Here is a 24633-nt window from a genome sequence, read left to right on the forward strand (position 1 = left end):
GCAGCCGGTTAGCATAGCTTGCATAAAGATTAGAGAACAGGAGACATGTTGGTTTGAAACAAAAGTTAGAAAAAACACAAAACAATCAAGCAGCACCTCAACAGCTTTCTGGTTATTGTGTTCCGGCAAGAAGTACAACAGCACAATGTGTCACCAATCAGGGGAAGATTGAGGACATTATCTGCTGGGTATTTAATCAGAGTTTCCTTTTTCGTGTGGTTAACTTTGTTAAATTGCTAGTTTGTGTGGGCATAATCCTTACCAACACAGCATAAGACTGTCTCGAGTTGATTTTGTGCCAAAACTCAACGACACTCCCTAAACTACTCCGGCTGGTAAATTGGCTACCTTGACATTTACAAATCACTTTATCAAACAACAGACGCGTTACAAGTGTCACATCCCTGTTTTGGCTGTCTGCCAGGAATCTACCTGGCGCCACCGCAAACAACAGGGTTCTGACTGCAGTTCACTTAAGTGCCACCAGTCTTATCTTGTCACGTGTTGTTCTTGTTTAGTTAAGCATTTTCCTTTTCTTTTGTCTTGTTCTTCCCTCATGTTGCTGAACTCCCTTAAACACGTTTGACAGAGAAAAGCAAGCCCTCCACTTGTCTTTTGTTTTTAACTACGCTAAGCTAAGTTAGCCTGCTGCTGTAGCTTCATATTCAACAGACAAATATGAGAGTGATATAAACGGTGGCATTATTTACCTCCTGTATCGTATCGGGGTAAAGGGTGGATAATTCCTGCAATCCTACTTTTGCTCCTTCATCATTTGATCACCTGCTTCTACTTAAAGTTTGTGAGCGAGAGAAGGTGTCAAATATCAAATACAACACATACAAACCGAAAATAAATGATAGTGTCAACTATAAATTGACAGTGTTGCATAGAAAGACTGAGCGCTACTGAGAGAAACAATAAATATTAAATAAGTAATATGATGCAGCGCAAATCATAACTTGACCTTCAGACGTACTTCAAGAATAAAGCATGGTTGATTTCCAGTGTATGTGTCTGGTTCCAGTGTTGAAAACATAGTTAAATTGAGGTCAGTCGACGCTATTCGAAAGGTTTTAAATGTAGCAACAATGTGAGGTACCAGTTTGTCATCTTTTATAAATCAAAACTATACATTGAAAACTAAGACTGACATATGTTCACATACAGACTCTACCAGATGACAATTCATGTAAAAAAAAAAAAGTGTGTTATATTGAACACTACATACCCTTTACCCAAAAAGCTTCATCATGTTTAATTACCCGTGAGTTGTCAGTGAGAAAACCTCATCTGACTCTGTGGACATTTTGTCAAAAGAAATCCCCCTCCCTCTTCTTCCCTGCACCATGTTTCAATCGCTCACAGTTGTACTACATGGACTGACATTTCAATTGTTTTCCACCTGATCAGAGGATAAATTAATTTGACATTTGAGCTGACAGGCAGTTTGCTCGCCGTCAGGCCACCCTTGCTGTTTCATTTTTCAGAGTTTCTGTTTTTTTTTTTTTTTTTTCTCTCTCCCAGCCTTGTGAAGTGTCAAGATCAGAGCTATGAACCTTTTCCGTATCCCTGATAACGATCCCTCTGAAGTCATTTGTATACACTTGGATCAAACGGCTCAAATGTTACTTCAATACTTCACATCGCTGCACTAGATCTAATACATGGAGACCTGACAAGGGACAGTTAATATCTCATCTCCTTTGAAAACTTGAAAAGGCTTCCCTCGGTGCATCTGCACGTCCATCAACTAAAATGATTTGTATATTGAACACCCAAAATCAACACAACTAAGCAATTACAACATTTCTTTGTACACTCAGGCCTATCTATGCACCATTTTTAAGTTGATCTAAAAATAAATATCATGTCTTTAAATTATTTCAAGCTTTAAGTAGAAATCATATCCGTGAAAGGCTCATGAACATAAAAACAAATGACTGCAGTAGTTAATCAAATTCAGGAGTCTGTGCAGTTTCTTTTGTAAGTATCTAAGAGCTGAACAGTCTCAGGATGTGTGAGTGCTGATGCAAGAGGAGGATGCAGCACAGGAACAAAACAAACAAACAAAAAGACATCCAGTCTCCAGCGGTTTCTGCGGGCAGAGAGAACAAGACTGCATCAATGAAAGACGTGCTCAGACCCCTGCTGGGACATTTCCACTCAAGCGTCAAAACGGACGCTCACAGTCGATTGCTCAGACATCCAGCGACCATCCCGCTCTCAACTGGAAACGCGACCAACGCCTCAGTCCCTTAATGTTCTCTGAGAAACCCTAATGCCTGTTTTTGTTGCGTTTGTGCAATGAACCCCGACTCCTGCTGCGACTCCGGGTTCCAAAGATTGAGTTCCAGGATGAGCTGCGGCTGTAGGTCCTGTAGGAGGAGTAACTGTGGCTTCTGCTTCTGCTCCGGCTCCGACTGAGGCTGTGGATTAGGCTGCGACTGCGGCTGAAGAGGCTGCTCCAGGACGACACGCTGGTGGACCTACTGCTGGAGGAAGGGCTTGGTCGGAAATAAGGGATGGGTCGCTTCCTGGCACTGTGGAGAGCGAGAAAGGTAAATGGTTTAAAACAAGATAAACAGAAGGAGAATTGAAGCTGCCTTTTGTGCTTTTCTCCAAACATTAAAGCTGCACAAATCAAGAACTTCACCACTCTTACCAGACTGCTAACTATTCCACTGTACACAATCTGCTCAGCACTCTACACAGAGACAGACAAACTCAGCGACCAGCTATAACCATCACAAGACCCTCAGACCAAAACCAAACATGAAGAAGAATTACATAAACACATTTAGCAAGCAGCAGGGGGCTTCAACTAACGATTCCCTGACTGATTGTTGAAATATGTATCATCTGGAAAACTGCACAATTTTAATAGGATAATTTTCAAAGGCTAAAGTTAATTTATTTAAAAAACACTTGTTTATGAAAGAGATATCCAGGGACAGTGAGGGAAAAAAAACACCTCATATTAAGACACACACAAAAAAAAAGAACAACAAAGTGTTTCTTATTGCTGAATTTGAAGCTTGCTCCTAAGGCAACTGGACTAGTTAAAGATCTTAAAGACGTTTCACCTCTCCTCTGAAGGGCTTCTTCTAGAGATGGAAGAGGAAGCTTTCGGAGGAGAGGTGAAGAGGTGTTCAACGAGTCCAGCTGACCTTTGGATCAAGCTTCGGATTTACCATGACCTGGATGACTGAACACAGCTATCTCATTTCTAGTTTTAGTGTCACCAAACCAGTGTACCTAAAAATCCGGCACCAACAGAACAGCCCCGACATTAATGAGGAGTTTTGTTTCTGTTTTCTCTCTGTTTGCCGTATATCTTTTTTCAAGTTAAACTAAATGTAACTCACTGAAAAATTAAAGTCTCCTTTATGTCCTGACAAAAAGCTGAGAGTTGAAAAACCAATATACTGGTTGACAATAAAGCATCCAACCTGAAACTCTTCCATGACTCATTCTCATTCTGCAATATTTGACTGCAATGCAGAAGAAGAACAAAGCAGATAGAAGGATTAATAACTACATCTGTTCATTTATGGTTAAATCTCTCTGTGACTTTCATGTGTTTTTCTCAGTATATCTCTGGTTGTCACCTCTGCAGAGAAAAGGCAGCCTAAAAAAGAACAGAAAAGTGACACCAACAGTGAGGCAGAGGATCTGCTAGAAAAATGAATATCAGACACGTTGTTCTTTTTCTTTTTTCTTTTTTTCAGATTGCCTGTGTTCACCATCTGCTTCTTTAGCACCTGGGGTGGCTTCAGACCTGACGGTTATCTCATCCGCGGGCTAAAAGCCATTTCAAGGTGCACAGCACATCAACACGATGTGACTTCAGGATGGGGATTTGTCCAACTGAGGGGGTGGAGGGAGGAACCAGTAGAACATTTCGCTGCATTTAGGCATAAAACATGGATTTTGTAGCTATAAATTACCAGGCTGGGAAAGCTGAAGGCTACCTTGTGATACGACGGGCTTCCAGATGGCTCGGCGAGTCTCTCCTCCTCTTCCTCATGGGGGAGTAGGATTTGCGTCTTTGTCTCTTCCTGCTAACCTTGTGTGCATGCTTCACATCTGTCTCTCTGGAGCTCTGTTTTCTCTTTCTGTCACGTAGTCTGGGAAGCAGACATTACAATATGCAATTTTAATCACCAACAAGGTAAATATATATATTTATCCTGGTGAAACACTAATGAGGAGTCATTAGCAGCTGAGTTTTTACCTGTCAGGAGTGTATCTGCTGTAGCTTCCTCTGGAGCTCAGGCTGGCCACGCTGCCTCGTCGTCTTGGATCAGCTGAATAACTCGGTGAGCGCGAGTACGAGCTGGCAACGACAAAAATGACAATTACCCCTGGAAACTGTGATTTCAGAAAGTTGCAGAAAAATACTTGTGGTCAAGTTAAGCAAAATGAAACATGACATAGTGCACGTTTCTATTAACCTATTGCAAATATATTAAGAATACATGATCTATTGTAACTGGGGCTGCTAAGTCTGAAAATGTGAGATATGTTCTTTCCTTTTTTAGCAATTAAATACAAACATGCAGCATGCTGACAGTCAAAGCTTTCAAACTGATTATTAATAAGCCACAGTCTCTTCATCTTTACAATTTAAGTTAAGGTAGTCTATTAACTCGCCAATTTCTGTTAATGAGCCAATAGTTTTTAGAGTCAAGTAATGTTTTCAGCCATTTCTATGCAAAATGTTTTCTTTTGTTTAGTTATGAATGTTAGTAAAGACGACTACTGGACTGTTTTGAAGGAAAAAGAAGGGTTTTGAAGTTTTGGTTGGACACAGGAAGAGATTTGTTAAAGTCACTGAAGGCTCTGGGCAATTATGATGAGCAAATTTCCACATTCTTTATTGGACTGCGGGTCAAAACTCCGGAAAACTCTGAGCTGTCAATCTGAAAGTTTAGCTTTAGGTTTCTAAAAATCCACAATGCAAGTTTTGAAAGAATTCTATGATAGTTTCTGAAACTTCCCAGGAAGTTTAGAAATGAAAGTTAAACCAAAGTAATGTGAAGGTACACCCAAGTAGATATTGTTGCTTGACGGTGGCTTCATTTGGAAAGAGTCAAGGGATCACCAAATCTAATTAGACCCCTCCTGAGGGGAACATAAACTGTCAGTGCCATGTTTTACTCCTTACCACAAATTTGAACATCATGGCCTGAGAGGAAGTCAATGGATAACCAAAGTCATTGGACCTCACTGCCTGAGAACATTGACTGTATTAAGCTTTTTGCCAACTCATCAAGTTGAAGACGTCACCAAAAAACAAGTAATATTCAAAAGGATCGCCAAGGTGTCCTACTTTTCTACTTTTCTTTATGACCAAATTGAAATGGATGTAAGTCTTCCTGACATACTAGTAGCTGTTTGTAGTATTAAACTTTAAAGTTGTTAACTAACCTGCAGGATGACAGTGACAGGCTTCGGGAGCAGCGTCTGGAGTTTCTGGAACTCCCGGAGGATCTGCTTCTGCTCCTGCTGCTGGATGACCGAGTTTTCAGACGCCTTCGAGACGGTTTGCTCATCCTCTGTGAACACCCGGAGGTCTTTGGAGATCTCACCACTTCCACCCGACACCCCAAGGTTATCTGCTCCCTGCAAAGAAAACACATTAAGACATTTTACTGCTTTGAACGATAACACCAAAACTGCTTCCTGGGTTGTGCTTTTAAGACACGCTCTCCCTTATTCTCTCACACATGTGAATATTTCAAAAAAGAGGAAACAGTGCATGGAAACAAAAGATAAACAGCTTGTTATTTTCCGGGGAATTTGTTCTAATGGATTATTCAAAATGAAATAAACATTACCTCTTGCCGTTTGCACTGAAGAGGGTTGCAGACAAACTTTCCTCTGCGTAAGGTCTGCACAGGGAAGCATAGCTGGTCACTGAGTTTCCTGAATCAGAGACATTGTCTCTTTCTGGGAACTTCAGCTTCTCTGGAGATGCCAGACGTTGACAGTGGCTCCCCTTGTTGTCACTGACACTTGCTCTAGAAACTCCAGTTTTGCTTGACGGTGGTGAAGATGTGTCATTCCCAGAATCGTAATCATGTGGACCTTCGATCTGGCTCGACAAATCGTGAGACCTGATTCCGCTTAAGAGCTCCCCTGCAGGTTTTGATGACATAATCTGCAAACAGACAAACAGGCCTCAGCTTAAAGCCAAGCATGTGTAGACAACTGGAACCTGCTATCTGCTTTGATGAACTGTGAATAAACTAGTGAAAAAAAACAACGTATTCCCTTGAAAACACAGAATAAATTTCTCTTTTTTTTTTCTTTGGACAGAAAACTTTGGAAGATAAAAGACATCATGCAAATTTAAAAGCATGCGATTTATCTCAAAAGAAGGTCTGAACTCAACTAAAGTCAAAGAAATCAACAAGAAGGAAATTTAGATCAAGTCTAAGCTAAAACAATTATATGAAAGGAACAACAAAACAGCGAAGAAGAAAGAAAAAACTGCGTGGAAAGATCTACCGCCTCTAACTGCAGTGAAGAGAAAAAGAGTAAAGAATAGCCCCGTTGAAAAGCTTCATTTAAAGAACATTGAACAAACGTCACAAAATGGGTATTATGTAGAAATGAAAAGGATTGCAGACAAAGAGAGATTCCCATCAGTCTAACTAAGAAAGCCCTCAGAATAGGACAGATGACTGTGACTCTTTCTCCTGTAAGAAGTAAACAATCAGCCTGCACCGACCTACAAGTAAATCCCTCAATCTGCGGATAGCATCGACTTACCAATCAAGATTTCCTCCTTAAGTAGGTAAGGTGTAAGAAAAAGGGAAGAGCGGGCAACATAAGTGCATCATTAGAGTCGTCAATTGCAAGAAAAAGACAATAACCCTCTCTTCACACCCAGAGCCAGTTAGACTTTCACTGGAAATTTCCTTTTTCTTTCTTAATTGCTGCTTTGCTTTGGAGATTCTTGAAAGCCAAGAATCCTTTAAAAGTGTGTTTGCATGTTTGATAACTTAACAAGAATACTTTTTTTCCCCCCAACTGGATACATCCACAGATGGAAAAAGATAGTCATTCTCCAAGGATCTTGGTAGACTATCTCACAAAATATAAGATCTCTCTTTACTTATTGACACCCTGAGGTTTATCGGGCTCTCCTCCTGAAGGTTTCCTATTTAGTATCTCTTGTCTTAAGTCGACACAACGGAGTCACCCCTGAGGGAAATTTAAACAAATCTGTGTTTCTTCACCATTCGTGTTTATCACTTGAACCTATGTGCAATCTGTGCAAACTCAAAAGACACATTTTATAACTGAGACATTCTTCAAAGTCAGCTCCAGATATATTTCACAAGACTGCCTTCACACTCACATTTCATCTCTGCCTCGGTATTTTACAAATATCTGCTTACATTTCTGTTTGTTGGTACACTTTTTTATGCTTCTTCCACCAAAACAAAAAACAGGAAAAACCTAATCATCATGAAGAACTATTTACAGTAAAGGTTTATGTTAATTTACCAATTTTATTTGGATTTTGTTGATATTTTTGCTATTTTTCTTTCAATGCCTTTTTTGTGGTTCAAAATGAAATTCAGGTTACTTTGTGTCCATTAAAAACAAATGGAAATTCAGAGCACTCACCATACAAAACACGACTAATAAAGCAATCTTCCCTTTTTTTAGATTTACATTTTGTGTGGCAAAATAAAAAAAAATGTAATAAGTAAAGATCACTCTGCATTACTGGTGAAATTACATGTTTTCATTCCCTAAATAAAAACTAATTATAAATGCAAACACCACTGAAGCCCCTCAGTAACCAACCATGAAGTCCTCCTGAAAGACTTAAGGATATTGAATGCCAGACTTAATTCAATATATGGATTAATTTATTGAATTTCAATTAAAACCCTGTGCTGTGTAATTAAAAACATTCATTTGTGCAATTAGCATAATTTAATGATTGCTGGAGAGAAATTAAATATATTTCATGCTCCAGTGAGCATGAGACAATGAGTTTAAGGACAGAGTTGTATTTATGAGTCTCTGAGGGGAACATCAACCTGCAATAAACAGCACCTTGTTAAAATAAAAACCCTGGCTTCTGGAGGTTGTCAATCAAATGTTAAGGATAGTACTTTTTCGCTCTTCAGCTTCAGGTCGGGTCTGTAATTTGAACAACTAAAAAAAGCGCAACATTACTTTTGTTTCTGTCCATAAAGAGACTACTCAATTATAGTACGTCCTCTAAACGAGCTTGTTTTTGCCATTGACGGGCCCAGATTAATGTTCTAATTGTCTGACACCTTCATGTGAGGGGACCCCTTGAGGAGTCTGCCTTTATGTTCAAATGAAACACCTTTTATTTTTTGCCAGAAACAGAAGTGGCCTTCAATGAGAAGTCACTCTCAACTCCTGCCAGGAGTGTTTCGTTGCAGGAAGACAATGATGGAAACAGAAGTAAGAGTTGGAGAAGAAATTGGAGATTCTATGGATTCAGCTGCTAGCAAGAATTCATTTCAGGGGCGCTGATTTAGCCGAGTTAGAAGACAGAGTTCCCCGTGTACAGAGGCTATACTCCTCAACACATCAGCCGCAGGTTTGACTCCCAGTCTCATGTCTAACCCTTCTCTCTCCTCCCCACCAGTCCTGTCATAATCAATACAGGCCAGAAGTCCAAAAGAATAAGAATTGATTTCAATCTGAGTCTGTCAACGGCAAAATATTAACCTAAACTCAGTGCACTTTGACTGCAGGTGCCTTCAAGGTGCTGCAGCCAACTTGACATAACAAGGCAGAGTGATGACACCAGATTGTTTGTTACATTTCTGTGGTTAAAAAAACAAAAAAATCGATCACTTCTTGCATAGCAAAGCCCCTTCACATAAATGTACAACACAGTGCAGAATATATTTAACATTAGAGGATGCTGAATGGTAATTTAAACAATGTCTTCATCTTGACCATGGCTGCCATGAACACATTTATGAATTAATAATTGAAAGCATGATAATGACATTTTCATTGAAATAAGCCAGAACAAAATCTTCAAATCATATTAATAATACTTTAGTAACGTAAACCGATGTGTGGAGTGAAAGGCTGTTAAAAATGTTGTTCCTGTTCATTTGACTTTGACACTCGATCCCTCAACACGAGACAAAATAAGCTTTAAAGACACGTCATTTTCCTGTTGCTGTCATTGGAAGCATTACGGGAAGTACTTGATGGTATTCGTTTTAAACAGAAAACCTAAAACTGACAAAATTACCTTCAAATAAGGAATCCATAAAAAGGGCTCAGAGTAGGGCCATGTAAAGTTTTGAATTTTGTAATAATCTACAACCTTGAGGAGAGATAATGGGATCAGACTAAAAGAATTAAACAAATTAAAGCATTTTGGTTGAATATTCACGGTAGGAATTTTGATAAAAACACCAGGATGTGTCATTCAAATCTCAAAGGGAGGTCTTTGTCTCTATTGTGAATGATTTCTATTCCCCCTCTGCCTCACTGTTGGCGTTTCTTACATGGCCATAACTGAGAAATCAAACTGTCCCAGCGGCGGCACTGATGAAGGTCTACAGGGTACTTACGGTGGCGGTTGAGAGGATGGAGCGATATTTTGGAGCCGTTTTACACACTGATTTGGTTGCAGGTCTCCATTTCATGTCTGTGTGGTCAAGCACTCTTTTGGTTTCATCAACTACAGCTGCCAGCTCTCCTAAAGTCTGATGAACCACAGATTTCTGCAGGTGGTGTCTGCGGGAAAACACTGGGTTTAGTTTTCAAGACACAGCAACATGACAGAAAGGCTCCCGTCCTATTCGGAATGTCAGGTGATGAAAAACAAATTTTGACATTTGCACATTTGAAATGAGTTAAATACTTAAATGTAGCCATGAAACTCTTGTTTTTTTTTTTTGCCTATCTTGTAAAACAATCTGTAATCTGTTGTGTTATCATAGAAAACTTCAAAGTAAATGTTTCTTCATTATTATTCTAGCTAAGAAATGTTGCTGATGAGGGACTGAGCTTGAGCTGTATAAACACATGCTAAAAATGGTCTTAAGTTCAATCTTACCTGATTTTTAATTGTGATTTCCTAAACTCAACATCTCACAGAAACAGTCATTAGTAATAAACAGTTTAAGTCAGACTTCTCCATTTTAAAATAGACCTTTAGCAGAAAGCCAAGGCAGAGTGTTGTTTGCATAATCCTTTAGCGAGCTTGAGGCTATATTCGTTTTCACAGCAGAGAGCATAGGCTTCTATTCTTAACATTATTATTGTTTATGTATGTTTATGATGTCATCATATACTATTTCATTCCCAAACAGAGTAACACAACACAGGAGCAACTGTCTCACTATGGTCTTACAATTGTTTGTCTAATTTGTTTAAATAAAAAATAGGAACTGGAAAAGCCTTGATGATAACCTTCAGGTTGTGCAGACTGAGGCCGTGTTCACACTTGACTTCTTTTTTCAACTGCCTGCGCCTTTTTTACATACAAGCCTATGGAAAAAGGAAAAAGGATGACGCCTTTTCAAAAAGCGCTGCGCCCGACCCTTTTCAGTTGAATTATTTCAACTTTTCAGAAAAGCGCTGGATGACGTCAATGGCCTTTCTGACAGCTGACCAATCAGGATGAGTAGTAACCTACGTCCCTAGTTACCGGTGCCCAAAAAGATGTCATGCACCCAAAAACTGAGAATTTCCACCAGATATGTGTGCATTGCCGTTATGGGTCCGTGCACCCTCATCCGTCAACACCCACTGGCTGCGTTCTCAGTCTACAGCATGGAGAGCACAGCCGGACAGCTGGAGTACGGAGACAATGATTATTAGACAATGACAATTACCGCGGTAATGTTACAGATTCACTCGCGACAGCAGGAGATAATACGATGTTCGTGGTATAAAACTCAATACAAACCTTATAAACACGTAAACAAACACACAAACGGTCGTTTTTCTGAACCATCAAAACGGAGAGTTTTATTCTGAAAATAAACCGGATGTTTTAATGTTGTATCGGTGTCTGACTTCCCGCCCCGTTTGTTCTTTTTTTGTGCTGAATTGATGCATTGTGCTCCGGCCGGCTCCGGCATGGTTGCACCGCAGGCTAGATCCCGTTGTTAGGGTTACAGAACACACGCGCATAAGCGCTCAAAAGGCGCTGAAAGCACCGTTTTTTTCTGAAAAAGAAGTAGGTGTGAACACGGCCTAAGGCTAAGGATAGGATACAACATTTAAACATCCGGTTTATTTTCAGAATAAAACTCTCTGTTTTGACGGTTCAGAAAAACGACCGTCTGCTTTTTGAAAAGGCGTCATCCTTTTTCCTTTTTCCATAGGCTTGTATGTAAAAAAGGCGCTGGCAGTTGAAAAAAGAAGTCAAGTGTGAACACGGCCTAAAGGAATATAAAGCTTTTTTATTTCACAAGCATGACATCACTAAAAGTGTACTCTGTATTGTATTCATTCATCAAAATGCCTTTGCCCACCACTCAAAAAATAGAAATCCTCAAAAACTACTTAATGTGGCTAAAGTTTCAAGCTGTGTAAATTCTTTGTAACTTAATGTAAATAAATTACAATAAGTAAGTACAATAAGTAAACAGCAATGTAGGCACTGGGGGACCCTTTGCTTAGTCTTTGGGCTAAAGAACTGCATTTTCAGAATATTTAATCAGTTACCTCAGTTTGAAATATGTCAAAGCTTCCAAGGAGCTGTCATCCTGCCTCTATGCATGATTTCTTTATTTCTTTACTCATTATTTAATCAAGGGTTAATTATCACCAATTATTTCGCTAACTGAAAGAGAACATTATGCTCCTAACTTTGCTCACAATCATCCATAAAGGCTATGAAAAAAATCATCTTTCATACTATCACACATCTGAGATGTGTCACTATAATTGAGTCTATCGATCTGTTCAGTGAATTTAGGGCCATTTCCTGTGAAGCTGTGATAAGGGCCAGTCGAGCCTGCGATCAGGAAGTCACCTCTGTCTTATCAGTCATCTCTGCCGTGTGACCGGGAACTCTGCAGACACCTCAGGCTGATAAGATAAAGTGAGGGAGGAGTGCCGGGTGAGGGGGAGGGGGTGCCTACCTGTCCTCTGTGGAAGATTGGCAGGAAGAAGTCTCTGATTCTGACCTCCGATGGCGTCGCTTCCGACGTGAGTGAGTCCGAGAACTGAAGGAGGCGATGAGGAAGGAGGAGGAGAGAGAGGACACGAGTGGATAAGGAGCTACAAGCATGATGATCAATCAATCAATAGGAATTACTTCACTTCTATAATCAGTCAATCATTCAAGTTTTTTTGTTCCTTTTTCGGCCTTATTTTTTTGCTTCTACACCAAGGAGGCACATGGGTAGAAAGCAAGGCTTCGCAATGTCATTGTATCCAGGGGTCTCAGCCGTAAGCAAACTCTGACCCATTCATACTTACAGTTACACTTACACACATGGAGGCGGGGGGGAATTGACGACACAGACGGTGGGGTGGTGAATTGAAGCCAGAATGTATATTGATGTGTCACACCTTTATATCACTTAACTTTACTGACAGATCCATTTCATCATAGTCATCAAAACCGGTAGATCATTCCGGTAGTTGCAGTGATTCAGAGCAGGAAACCATTGATCTGCCAGCTCGTATGAACGCATTTTTATTCATGAGGTGCTTTGCATTAACTATTTAAGGTTGGACGTTCAGATGAATCATGATTTCTGAAAGGAACATTGCGTGCAGGTTTGCGGACGCATGGTTTTTAAACTTTTTGAATTACTTTTGGCATACTCCCTTTTTGGAATTTTTGTTTTGTTTTGTTATTGTGAGAACAAGAAAGTTACTGCTCCTATATAATGCTAGAATATTCGGTGTCAACTCAAAACGATGTCGGGTCTGAGCATCATTTGATACAGGCTGGTTAAGGCACAGAAGACCCCAAAAGAACCCCTCCAAACAAGAAACTGGCCAACGTGAACAAAACGTGAATGAGTGACTTTAACAAAACAAAACAAACTGAAAAAATCTGTCATGCTAGTTTATGAGTCTACAACTAGAAAATATAAAATGTATTAACGTGTTATACACTATAATTATCCTTCAATGATTTGTTCTTCTGATTGGTAAGTCAAAATGAAAGATACAAAGTAATCTGTTAGTTAAACCTAGCTTTAGCCCCATATAGAGAGCACATACTGTTTGTATTTCTGTCTACATTACCAGATGTTTTCATCTTATTTTCTGAGCTCTATACTCTTTAAGATTTAAAATATACACTCAGATCAAGCATAACTTTAAGGGCTGTACAATTTAAATAGGTTTTTCCAAGTGTGTCATCTCCACCTTTGATGAATATGGGTCGTGTTTGAAAAATATCAGACTCAGAGATGGAGACTGTAAAGAAGGAGGAAAAGGCTCGAAGACAACAAAGAAAGTGAGGAGAGCGTTGTAGTGAGCAGGAAAGCTGTGGTTTCTGTTGAAGTAAGCAGTGTCTGATCTCGGCTCTGTGCTTACAAACAACGGCCCGCTCATCCAAAGTCGAATTATAAAATGTTAGAAGATCACAGCATGAAATTGGTTTCTCTTACCCTCTTTCACCCCTTTTTTCCTTCTCTTTGTGGCTCAGGCTTTCAATCTGTTTCCCTCTTTACGAGGCTTTTTTTCACGCTCTACTCGGATAAATAAAAAGCTGCACGTTTCTTTATTCACCCATCATGCCCTTACATGAGAAGCTTCTGGAGGATGCTCTCTCTTTTCTTCCTCTGCAATGGGTTTTCAGCAAAGGGGTGCTGGGCTTACCATGAGGTGGGAAGAGGAGGAGTGGGGGGGGGGGGAGTACATGATTCTGATGCAACAAGCACAGACTGACCTTTTCTTGTGCTTGCGCTCATCCTTCCTCTTATGTTTTAAACTTGAAGAGCTAGTGGAATGAAGGAGAATAGAATCATGAGCGAGAGGAAAAAGTCTGATCAAAGTCTGCTTTCAAACTGATACATAAAGGCCATCGGCACTGAAGTTAAATGTATCCAGTTGAGGGCTTCTTGCCTTTAAAGTCGCTTGTGCATGCTAAATTAATGCAGAATTTCTTGCTCAAATCAGTTACATACCTGTGTTTGGACTTCTTGGAGGTATACCTGCAACAGAGGGGAAAAATACATGTTTTTGGTAACTTGATCCACAAACTCAAACTGAAACCTTGATGAGAGCTCAGTCATGCAGTCATATGAACTTATGCTTCCTGTTAACAGGGTTTCATTGTATGACATTATGTTTCCTGTATTGTTATATCTGCTTTATCTTTGACTTTGTTTGTAATGTCTCTTCTGTATTTGTTGTTGATTTTTTTAATATTAAAGGCCCGTCTATGGAGGGCAATGCAAATGAGCTAAAGCCATAAAAGCACTATAGTGTCTGGTATCATATCCTCCCTCATACGTGTCCCTATACATAGAAATATATCTTTTTTGAAATATATACATGTCATGTATTTTTGCTGGAGCAGGAAATACCTATGCCGCTTGCTTTTCTTGGAGCTCTTCTTCTTCTTCTTTTTCTTCTTCCTCAGGGGTGACAGGCTGTGGGAAGGAGACCTAAAGCGGGGGGGAGGAGGACACATGAACTCCAAGCACGCTCCTGCAACCTCTCAATTCTATTTATTTAGCAGAACACTACAAAGGTGACACAGAAAACTCCTAGGTGCATTGTATCTCTATTTGGGAACTGACCTTTTCCTCTCTCCTCCTCCTCCGTTCAGACTTTCTCCTCTTCTTCTTCTTCCCCTTGGGCCGAGGGGACAGATCCTCATCTGAGAAGGGGCTGCAGATGGAGACACAGCAGAGGGGAAACTTACTTCAGTTTTCATTACAGTGATGGGATATCAAAATGAGAATGTTTGGCTGCTTGAGCTCAGCAGGTAGAGTTAAATGTTTAGGATCCCATTATTTGGACTTTTGGAATTACATTTGTAAACTGAGTCAGACTGTTACAGGGTTTATTCACCAAATTACATTTGCTTATACTATTTTTGTTCCTTATATATAAAAAGTATATAAGTCCAGTTAAACAGTTTTGGGGTTTCCATCTATGAGATTTCTGCTTCCCACCATTACAGGTGAATGGAACCAGAGCAGCACAGTATCTAAAGTCAGTCCAGTTCATACCAAAAAGTCAGGATAAAAAAAGAAAGAAAAGTTGCAGCGGTTTAATTTGCTGGTCTCGGCTTGACCCGAGCAGGCTGATGGAGTGTTCTGCAACTCTTGCCAAGACCTCGGTCTTGTTTTAGATAGAAGGGTGAGTCAGCTTGAAGTGAATTAAGATCTCCTGCCTCGTGTGGAAGATACAGTATTTCAAGAACAACCAGTTTGTCTTTGTGCAAATCTTAATCTCGTGCACATAACTTGCCTTTAGAAAAATGACCATATTGGATAATAATGCGACCAACAACTTGTGTCCATTCCCATCAACTGGATTTGTTCAAATGGTTAACAAAAACCATGATTCTTAAAATATGAAATTTAAAATGTTGGCAAAAAAGAAGGGTTGTCTACTTTTGTATAAATATTGAAAACACTGAAACATGAACATTGAAAAATGTCTTGAATTGAACTATCAGTGAAACACTATGATAACAGTTGACAGTTTGTTTTGTTGATTTTAAATCTTAATCTTAAGCCTTGAACACCAATAACTACACTCCATTTACCTCACTGTATTGGAAAAAGATGCTTAAAATATAAGCATAGCTTCATACCATTTAAGGCAAATCAGAATATGTATTTTTTTATTTAGGTAATCTGCTCCTCTTACATGGAATATTTACATCTCATACCAATAAAGAAGTTTAAACAGCTAAAACAGGTTGCATTACCAGCAACATTTTGAAGTGATTTAATCGTCCAGATATCACTGGAGTGTTGTGAACTGTTTCCTATATTTCCTATGTCTTGTGCCAAGAGTGAAACTCCCTCCGTAAAAATGTGTTCCCCCAAAAAATTGATTTGCATAGATCTAATCCTGACAGAATGGGTGGGGTAAAATAATCCACATGACTCATCATTGGCATCACATAGCTGCACACAAAAGCATCCAGATTGATCCTGACACACATAAGCAAGATTATCTGTGAGCCAAATGTCCCGTATGAGATGATCCCATCACAACAGGAAGATGAAATCCAATCCAGACTGGTACAAAACACCAAACAGATCTCATGCAAGCGAGCCGCCCTGGAGTCAAGAGTTTGACAACATGGCCTCACTCAGTGGGGAAGACAGATCTGTGATATATCCTGTCCGCGACACGTGTCTCTCAATGACTTTTGAGTTGTTGTTCTGTGTGCTTATTATTTAGTTAGCACGTTGGATTTGACACTTTTCCACTTTTTCTCTTTCTGTTTTATGTGTTCCACTTACACCATACAATTAATCCTTAAAATGACACCTGAGCCTGAGCAACATTGGGAACATCAAATGAAATAATCAGCGTTTAGCAAAAGAGTCTACCTAGCATTAGAAAAGTTGTGTATGGGATACCATAGTTTAAAAGGTGCGTGAGAGTGAAAAAAGCAAGTGTAATAAAAACTAAAAACAATAGAAACATGAAAATAATGAAATGAATAAAACTACATACAGTCAAACACAGTTATACATCTAATCCTTAAATCTTCAAGAAATAAAAATGTGTAGGAAGGTAAAATAGAAGGATCACAAGGGTGCTAGATAGACCATAAAAAGTGTGTTTTCTAAAGATAATTAAATAAAGAGATAGACTTAGCCATCCTTTAATCTGCTCTCTAAACTCTGGGGGAACTGATGGAAAAAGCTCAGTCCTCTTTACTTTTTAGTCTGGATTAAGGAACCACCAGGAGAGCTTGTGACGGCACATGGTGAGTTACATGGTCAAAAACAGCCTGGGGCCAAACGTTTCAAGGCTGTCAGAGTGAGAGGTAAAAAATGTGAAATAATCTCCTAAAACTAACAGCGGGTGTAAAGATGAAAGGATAGGTGCTCTGGTTTTCTGGAACCTGTTAAAATCCTGGAGGGTGCATTTTGGATTAATTGCAGAGATGAGAGAGACTCTTTGCTGCAGACGGAGAAGAGGGAGTTGCAAAAATCTGGTTCTGAAAAATTGGATCCCACATTTTCCACATGAAAGGAAGCATCTTTTTTTAGACTCTACCTGTCGGAGAAATGTCTGCATCTTTTAAAGTTCTTAACTATGGTTTGTAATGCAGGATTTCTGTTACAAATGTGTAGCCCAAACTAAGATTACAGAGGACATATCACTTGAGTTATTTGCTCAGACTTGACAAAGTTTTGCTATAAAATTACATTAAAAATCTATTTCCCCTGTCTGACACTAAGCTTATATGTGTGAATAAACTGTTGTGATTGGCCTGAACTGAATTAGGTGTGAGGTAAATTTGTCTGAATGGGACAGGAAACTGACAAATCTGCCAGAACAAATAAATAATAATAAATGTAAATAATCTTACAGAAGGATCCTCTTATCCCCAAGGACATACTCCAAGTTCATGCAAACGGCTTACGACATCTCACCACAAACATACGTTGATAGTATCAGATGTAGCTTACAATAAAAGACACCCATTCTTTTGATGATGCCCCATCTGCATGTCAAATATCTGTGACCCATTATGAAATTCCTGTGGTTCATAGAAACCACAAATCTGACCATAAACTTTTTACTTTAGGAATAATATTTACTCATGCTAGCCTAGGTCATATCATAGGAACAGTGTGTAGAATGAAGTGGCTTCTTATGTTAAGGCGGTAGATTCACTTCGGCTCAACCTCATCCTCCGATTCCGTGGAAGAACCAAAAGTGACAAGTACATTCCCCAAAAGGTCCTCTTTGGAGCCAGTTTTTGTTTTGTCTGTTCTGGGCCACTAAATCTTACACACTGGTCCTTTAAAGCATACATCCCTCATCATAAAAAACGTCAGACTCCACTGGTTATCCAGTGTGATTGCTGTCCAGATGGTCCACTTGTTTTTTTTTCTCTGAAGACAATGTGTGAAGTGGAAAAGGAGATGAAGTCCTTTGAAATGCCACAGGCTCAGTGAATTAGCCTTTTAAGACCTGACTGACTGAAAATTATGAGAGGCAAAGAGGAGGATGTGAACGAGCAGCATGCCGGGTGATACAGAGTAAAGGAGAGATGAGTGAGAAGATGCTTTGAAATGAATATCGCTCTGGCAGCTTTACGTTGGATTTGGTATGGTGTTCATGTGAATTAAATATAGGATGGTTTACATCACTAATAAAAGGGTAAATAAGTAGTAGGAAGCTGGTCTGGAGATATAGGGTACTACTGTTTATGCACAAACATGCCAAACAACTACCATACATGGAATAAAATGTGGTTTAAAATATGGGTAAACTATGGAATGACAAACAGGCTGTTGACGTGGAGGCTGTATCCGTCCAATCCACATCATTTTCAGACAACACATCTAAGGGTTTATCACCAAGATCAAAGCAGTGTGTCATCTGTAAAATGTCAAGCAAACATCCTTTAATGTTCACTCCAACCTACTGACAAGCCTCTTGGGATCTTGATCGTTATTTAGTTGATCCACCATCAAGGCGATCCAGAGAGACGCATCTTAGCTTTGACTCTTTCCAACAAATTCCCCAAGGAACCCCAAAATGATTTAACATCGTAAACAATCTTTATATTTGAAGATTTCTTTTGAAGTATTGATTGTGACGAGAAAAAAAAAGATAACTTCTGGTCAACATAGAATTAATATGAAGAAAATATGAAGTTCAAGAATAACTAATGAACACAGGCCTGGATGCTGGATGCAGACCTCATATTTCTATTTCAGGGGTGAATAAACTACCATTGTCTATTTTTTAATTTTCGATTTGGCACATCTTGTACAATCGGATTATCTTCCCAATGAAAAAAATCTTGTTACAGATCAGAGATTTCTTCCTTTTATTGGCATTATAAAGAATATGTTTCTGAATCAAAATGATGACTGTAGTCTCCTAGTATGAAACGTGAAGACACTACAGTAGTGCAATAAATGTGTGTACTCTTTCATGGCCAGCAGCCACTGGTTGCAAAAATGAGAAAATATCCCTACTTCTCAGTTGAGTATTTACCTTAGAACATTTCCCTATTTACAGTAGGTCATATTCTCTTTCTCTCTCTCTAAAGCCTGGCTCACACTGTGCGATTTTTCCCCGATTGTATAAAAGTCGGGGTGGCAGCTCACACTGTACGACTGAATCGTTTACGACGCCCGACCAGACCTTGAGATTGACGTGCTCACCCTGTACGACCCGATTGTCGGACTCGATTGACGGCCGGAGAGCTCACACTGTACAAGTGAAATCGGGACGGAGCGTTGACAATTGTTAATAAAGTTTCATTTGAATACTCCAACGGACAACGGTTGGTGAAAGAGAAGGAAGTGGAACTTGTTGTAGGATAGAGGAAAGTAGATACAATCGTAGATATATGGATACAAGTTTCAGAAAAGTGCTTCACTGATGATCTGTACTGGAACCTAAAAAAATAAAAAACCCCGGGTTGCGCCTTGCCGCTGGTCGCCATGACTACATTCCTCCCTTGTCTCTAGTGATTATATTGTGGTCACACACAACTTCTGCCGGACCCTTTCATGACGTAATACTTAAGATTTTAAATTCTAAATATCAAAACATGTTTGAAATAAATCGGGGCGTCCCCGACGATCGCCGGGCAGATCGGGGACGTTACGATTGGATCTTTGTACCGCTCACACTACAAGGTAACCTGAGCAGATAATCGGGTCCGAGCAGCCTTGAGTCGAGAGCGACCCTGCGATTGTCGGGAAAGAAGAATCAGATCTCAAATTGGCCCGATTATCCTGCAGTGTGAGCCAGGCTTAACACACACTCTCTTTCTTGTTCCAAGTCCTCTTGAGGACATGATGATGTTCAATTAGCAAATTATGATCCAATTGAGTGTAAAAAGATGAATATGAGGGTTTGTTTAAGGGGAAGTCTAGGAACTACTTCTTTGATAAATATTTCCTATTTTTTCTTAGCAGAGATTTAGGCTTGGGTTAGCCCTGAGAAGTATACATTAAAATATAAACAAGTAATAACAAATTAAAATTTTTAAGGCACCTCCATTTTTCATAATTCAAGGAAATACAGCCTTACACAAAAAGCATGACATGCTAACAGGCTATCGTGATCAGAACTGATCCGGACGTTGACAAACTGCCCTCCTCAGTGATTTATGTGACCACAGAGCTCTGGAGACTTTGTGCCTGTTTGATTGGATGCAGAGGCCTGTCTGGCTATAATAAATGACCCTGCTTGGTGTAGTCGGCAGTTTGGGAGCATTAGGAACTGAAATGCATTAGAGCTGATTAGACAGACCGAGCCCAAGTACCCTCTCCTGGTAATGAGAACGCTTTGTCACTCATTAACACTTCTACCATTCTGGCCTTGTAAGAAGGGAACACAAGGCAAGCATTTGCATTTTTTTTCTTGCCAGTAGAAGCGGTTTTCTTTTGATGAGGTGGAGAGAATGAAAGGCAGAATGAGAGAGCAAGTCAATTGCCAGCTACATTGGGACTGGTGATTGCGTGGACAATGTGTATGGAGAAGGGATTTGAGACATTTGATGAGAATACGCTCGATGCTGAATCCAGCCTATTTTACTGAAGATCATGTTGCTTTTTCTTCCTGCTACAATCTGCATGAATGCCATTAATGTATATGTGACTTAAGTATATATATATATATATATATTATTAAATGTAAAAAAAATACATCACTTGCCTTGTTCAGGCTTTGTTTCTGGTGCAAATTTGATCGGATGGGTTTCTGTTTATTCTTGGGGGATTTTCAGGTTGTTAAATGTTTTACTCTTTCATATGAATTTTATTTGAAATATTTTGGTGACAGAAAAAATCTCTGTAGCGAACATTCTGCTTCTAGAGAGATGTGGCTCTTGGTTTTATGTTATAATCAACATTGGATGCTCAACTAAATTGGGCTGCTGCCAGCCAATTAGCGAGATAACAATCCAAAGAAAAATGTTCCTCTGAACAGAGGAGACTTTCTCAGGCAGTCACTTGCAGTGCTTTGAAAAAGAGACAGTGCTGGCCTCATTAGCCACTTTTTATGAAATGGAAATGAGTAAACTAAACAATATTTTACATGAATTTGTTATTTTTTTGTGTGTGTGAATTCCAATCCATTATTTATTTGTAATAATAAATACTTGCTTAAAACAGGTGAACCGTGGCGCCTGTAATGCATCTTTGTAGCTGCTAGAAGCTCAATCACAGCTGGAGGTAGCTGCTGTCTCCCTCGTCCTGCCTGGTGACCTTGTGATCAAAGGTGATAAACAATCGCCTTGTGAGGATAATTACTCTCAACTATCAGATCCTGAGGTACAAGGTAACAATCTCCACAAAGGTAACACAGTGTCTTTGGGACCTTGTCTTTGCTGCTAGTGAGTGTAAGAAAGCTGGAGTCAATCTTTTCTTCTTGACTGCACTGATTTAAGACTTTTAACTGTTCTAGAGTCCAGAATAAGACCAAAATAGATTAAAAAGGGAATTTACAAAGAAAATCAATGGCATGACCTAAATTCACAGAGGGTGATGGGGATTTATAAAGGGGTATATTTGGTGACCTACATGACAAAGACAACCCAGTCTCATGTCAAAATGTGTCATACCTACGTTGGTCCACAGCGCAAAACGTAGTTGTTTAACAATCAGGGCTCTAAAATTGTGACATGTCTACGTTTCCTTTTGCCTATTCTTTTGTATAGGCATACCTCAGGTCATGTGACTGCCCAGTTTTCCCCTGGCGAAAAAATAAACATGGCGGACATCCCTTCTATTTTCGGTGGAAAATGCAATATTTTAAGATAGTTTGAGGCTTAAGTGTCGTTTTGATAACCTTTCTGGCGACAAATGTACATTGTATCTTCATAATCTTTGTTCGGTTTATGTTTATGATCTTTAGTTTGTTTGTTTCTACGAAGATTCTTTCAGGTCTCGATAGAGAAACGTTGGGATATTCCGTTTTCTACTGTTGCTATGGTGGTAACTATGGACGCTATTAACAACGAACCGGAAGGAAGTGGACGTTCGGTTCGTGGCTCTTAAAACGGGTTACATCAGACCCTAGACATCAAACTAAACTCCTATGCAATAAATAATGATTTCTGTTTTTATGGATGTCTTACATTACAACCAAATTTAATAAAACGATTGGAACAGATCGATGCATATTAGCAACATTATAAACTATAAAATGTAACATTACATAAAGACAATACTGTACGGTTTGTGTGATTTATATGATTTTATTTAACAAAATAATCCTGACAGATTAATACTATCTTTTAAAACAGGTTTGATTTGACCACTTTTTTACAATATATATAGTCTAGATTATTTTACAAAACCCATTCGGCTTTAGTAAATATTTGATATAGTGGGTAGATATACATTTTTTACAACCCTAATTATGTTCCCTCTGTGCACAACGCCAGACATAACTACCAAAATTCCCGTTTCTAGAATAACAGTCAAAATATCTGAAATTAACTGATATATGTACTTTATTTTAACATAGATCATATATGTACTATGCAATAAATACTTCGGCCACACAAGATCCGTGACATATTCAGTGAATATATATTTTGTAAGCCTTTTATAATCCTAGTTACAACCTTTTTTTGGAAATGGAAAAGACTACAATTATGGCGCCATTCAGTATCAAGCTGTATGACTTGACTCTGAGGAATTGTAGTCTTTTAGACAAATCTCAGTGTTTCCCTTACCTAAGAAATGAGAAAATTTAAGTTTTTGGCTTAGAGCTGAACGACATACATCGTTGGAAAGGTCTCATCCTGGAGAGTAACATATGTGAAGATGAGGTTTCAACATGACCCCTGTTTTGAAATAATGCCCTTTGAACCTTGACCCAAGGGCATGTTTGAAGGCTTATATCTCAGCAACAAAAGGGGCTACAGACATGGGAATAAGTGTTTTAGAGAGGTCTTGGAACAAAGTACCATGTGAGGGTAGTCAGCTCACCAAAACAACAGGGGGAGCTGCTATATATGGTTAAAATACATTTTAACAAATGTATCAATTATTTTTTAAATATCTGATAACATAAATGTGTTAACCATCCAATTCAACTCCCCTGTGTACCCTCAATTAAATATATATTACTTCTTAGGCAAGGGGTCTTGCAGTCATACTTTCATAGAGCGCTTTCAAAGCCCAGTACATACAATTTAAATTTTGTTTGTTTGTTTGTTTGTTTTGGTGTAAGTATATCATAAAATCTGGGGAACTATGTGCTTGGAGGACAGCCTTTAGTGCTTGGTTTAGAATTATGGCTAAAAGTAAAAATCTCTTATGCTCTTGTCCATATTAATTCATCCTAGTATTTTTTTTTTATCCTTCTTTCCTTATAGAAGAGTTAATCTAATTTGTCATTATTCATTGTTTTAATATTCAGTTTCGTTGAATCGATAGTGAACGCGCCCTCGGCCTTTAAACCGACAGTGGGCATGACTGCACGATTGCGCATGTCAGCAGTACACTGGCAGACCATAATGCAGCATAATGGCCTTTTTGAATGGGTTTTTGCTTAGATTCCTGGAATGGGATCTTTGGTTAACACAGATTTAAGATGTGTTTTTGCAACCAACCTTAAAAAACATCAGTAAATACCCCCTGAAAGATCTAATAAAGAGGTCGCTCACAAGTGACGATTATCAATACGTCATTATTTGATGTCAGTGTCATGCGCCCGTTTGTAGTTCTTATCGCCGGCCGTTTACTTTATTGATTGCATTTTCTGGTATTAATCTAATCCGTCAGGATTATTTTGTTAAATAAAATCATATAAATCACACAAACCGTACAGTATTGTCTTTATGTAATGTTACATTTTATAGTTTAGAATGTTACTAATATGCAGCGATCTGTTCCAATCGTTTTATTAAATTTGGTTGTAATGTAAGACATCCATAAAAATGTAACAGAAATCATTATTTATTGCATAGGAGCTTAGTTTGATGTCTAGGGTCTGATGTAACCCGTTTTAAGAGCCACGAACCGAACGTCCACTTCCTTCCGGTTCGGTGTTGATAGCGTCCATAGCTACCACCATAGCAACAGTAGAAAACATAACATTCCAACGTTTCTCTATCGAGACCTGAAAGAATCTTCGTAGAAACAAACAAACTAAAGATCATAAACATAAACCGAACGAAGATTATGAAGATACTATGTACATTTGTCGCCAGAAAGGTTATCAAAACGACACTTAAGCCTCAAACTATCTTAAAATATTGCATTTTCCACCGAAAATAGAAGGGATGTCCGCCATGTTTATTTTTTCGCCAGGGGAAAATTGGGCAGTCACGTGACCTGAGGTATGCCTATACAAAAGAATAGACAAAAGGAAACGTAGACATGTCACAATTTTAGAGCCCTGATTGTTAAACAACTACGTTTTGCGCTGTGGACCAACGTAGGTATGACACATTTTGACATGAGACTGGGTTGGACAAAGAATGCATTTTTACTTTTTACA

General features: G+C 39.1%; 1 protein-coding gene across 1 annotated transcript in view; it reads right to left on the reverse strand.

The window, feature by feature from the left end:
* Positions 1-386: 386 nt before the first annotated feature.
* The window catches only part of srrm4 (serine/arginine repetitive matrix 4), a 68342-nt gene continuing 44095 nt past the window's right edge, over positions 387-24633 (reverse strand). Inside the window, exons 3-13 of the mRNA XM_061038391.1 lie at positions 14757-14841; positions 14535-14617; positions 14133-14159; positions 13895-13945; positions 12126-12209; positions 9600-9765; positions 5844-6166; positions 5434-5628; positions 4238-4339; positions 3975-4130; positions 387-2543 (exon numbers count right to left, since the gene is read on the reverse strand). Coding sequence (XP_060894374.1) covers positions 2279-2543; positions 3975-4130; positions 4238-4339; positions 5434-5628; positions 5844-6166; positions 9600-9765; positions 12126-12209; positions 13895-13945; positions 14133-14159; positions 14535-14617; positions 14757-14841 — 1537 coding nt within the window. The 3' untranslated portion in view covers positions 387-2278. The remainder of the gene's footprint in view (positions 2544-3974; positions 4131-4237; positions 4340-5433; positions 5629-5843; positions 6167-9599; positions 9766-12125; positions 12210-13894; positions 13946-14132; positions 14160-14534; positions 14618-14756; positions 14842-24633) is intronic.

The sequence above is a fragment of the Labrus mixtus genome, chromosome 5, assembly GCF_963584025.1.
Source record: "Labrus mixtus chromosome 5, fLabMix1.1, whole genome shotgun sequence".
NCBI classification, from domain to species: domain Eukaryota; kingdom Metazoa; phylum Chordata; class Actinopteri; order Labriformes; family Labridae; genus Labrus; species Labrus mixtus.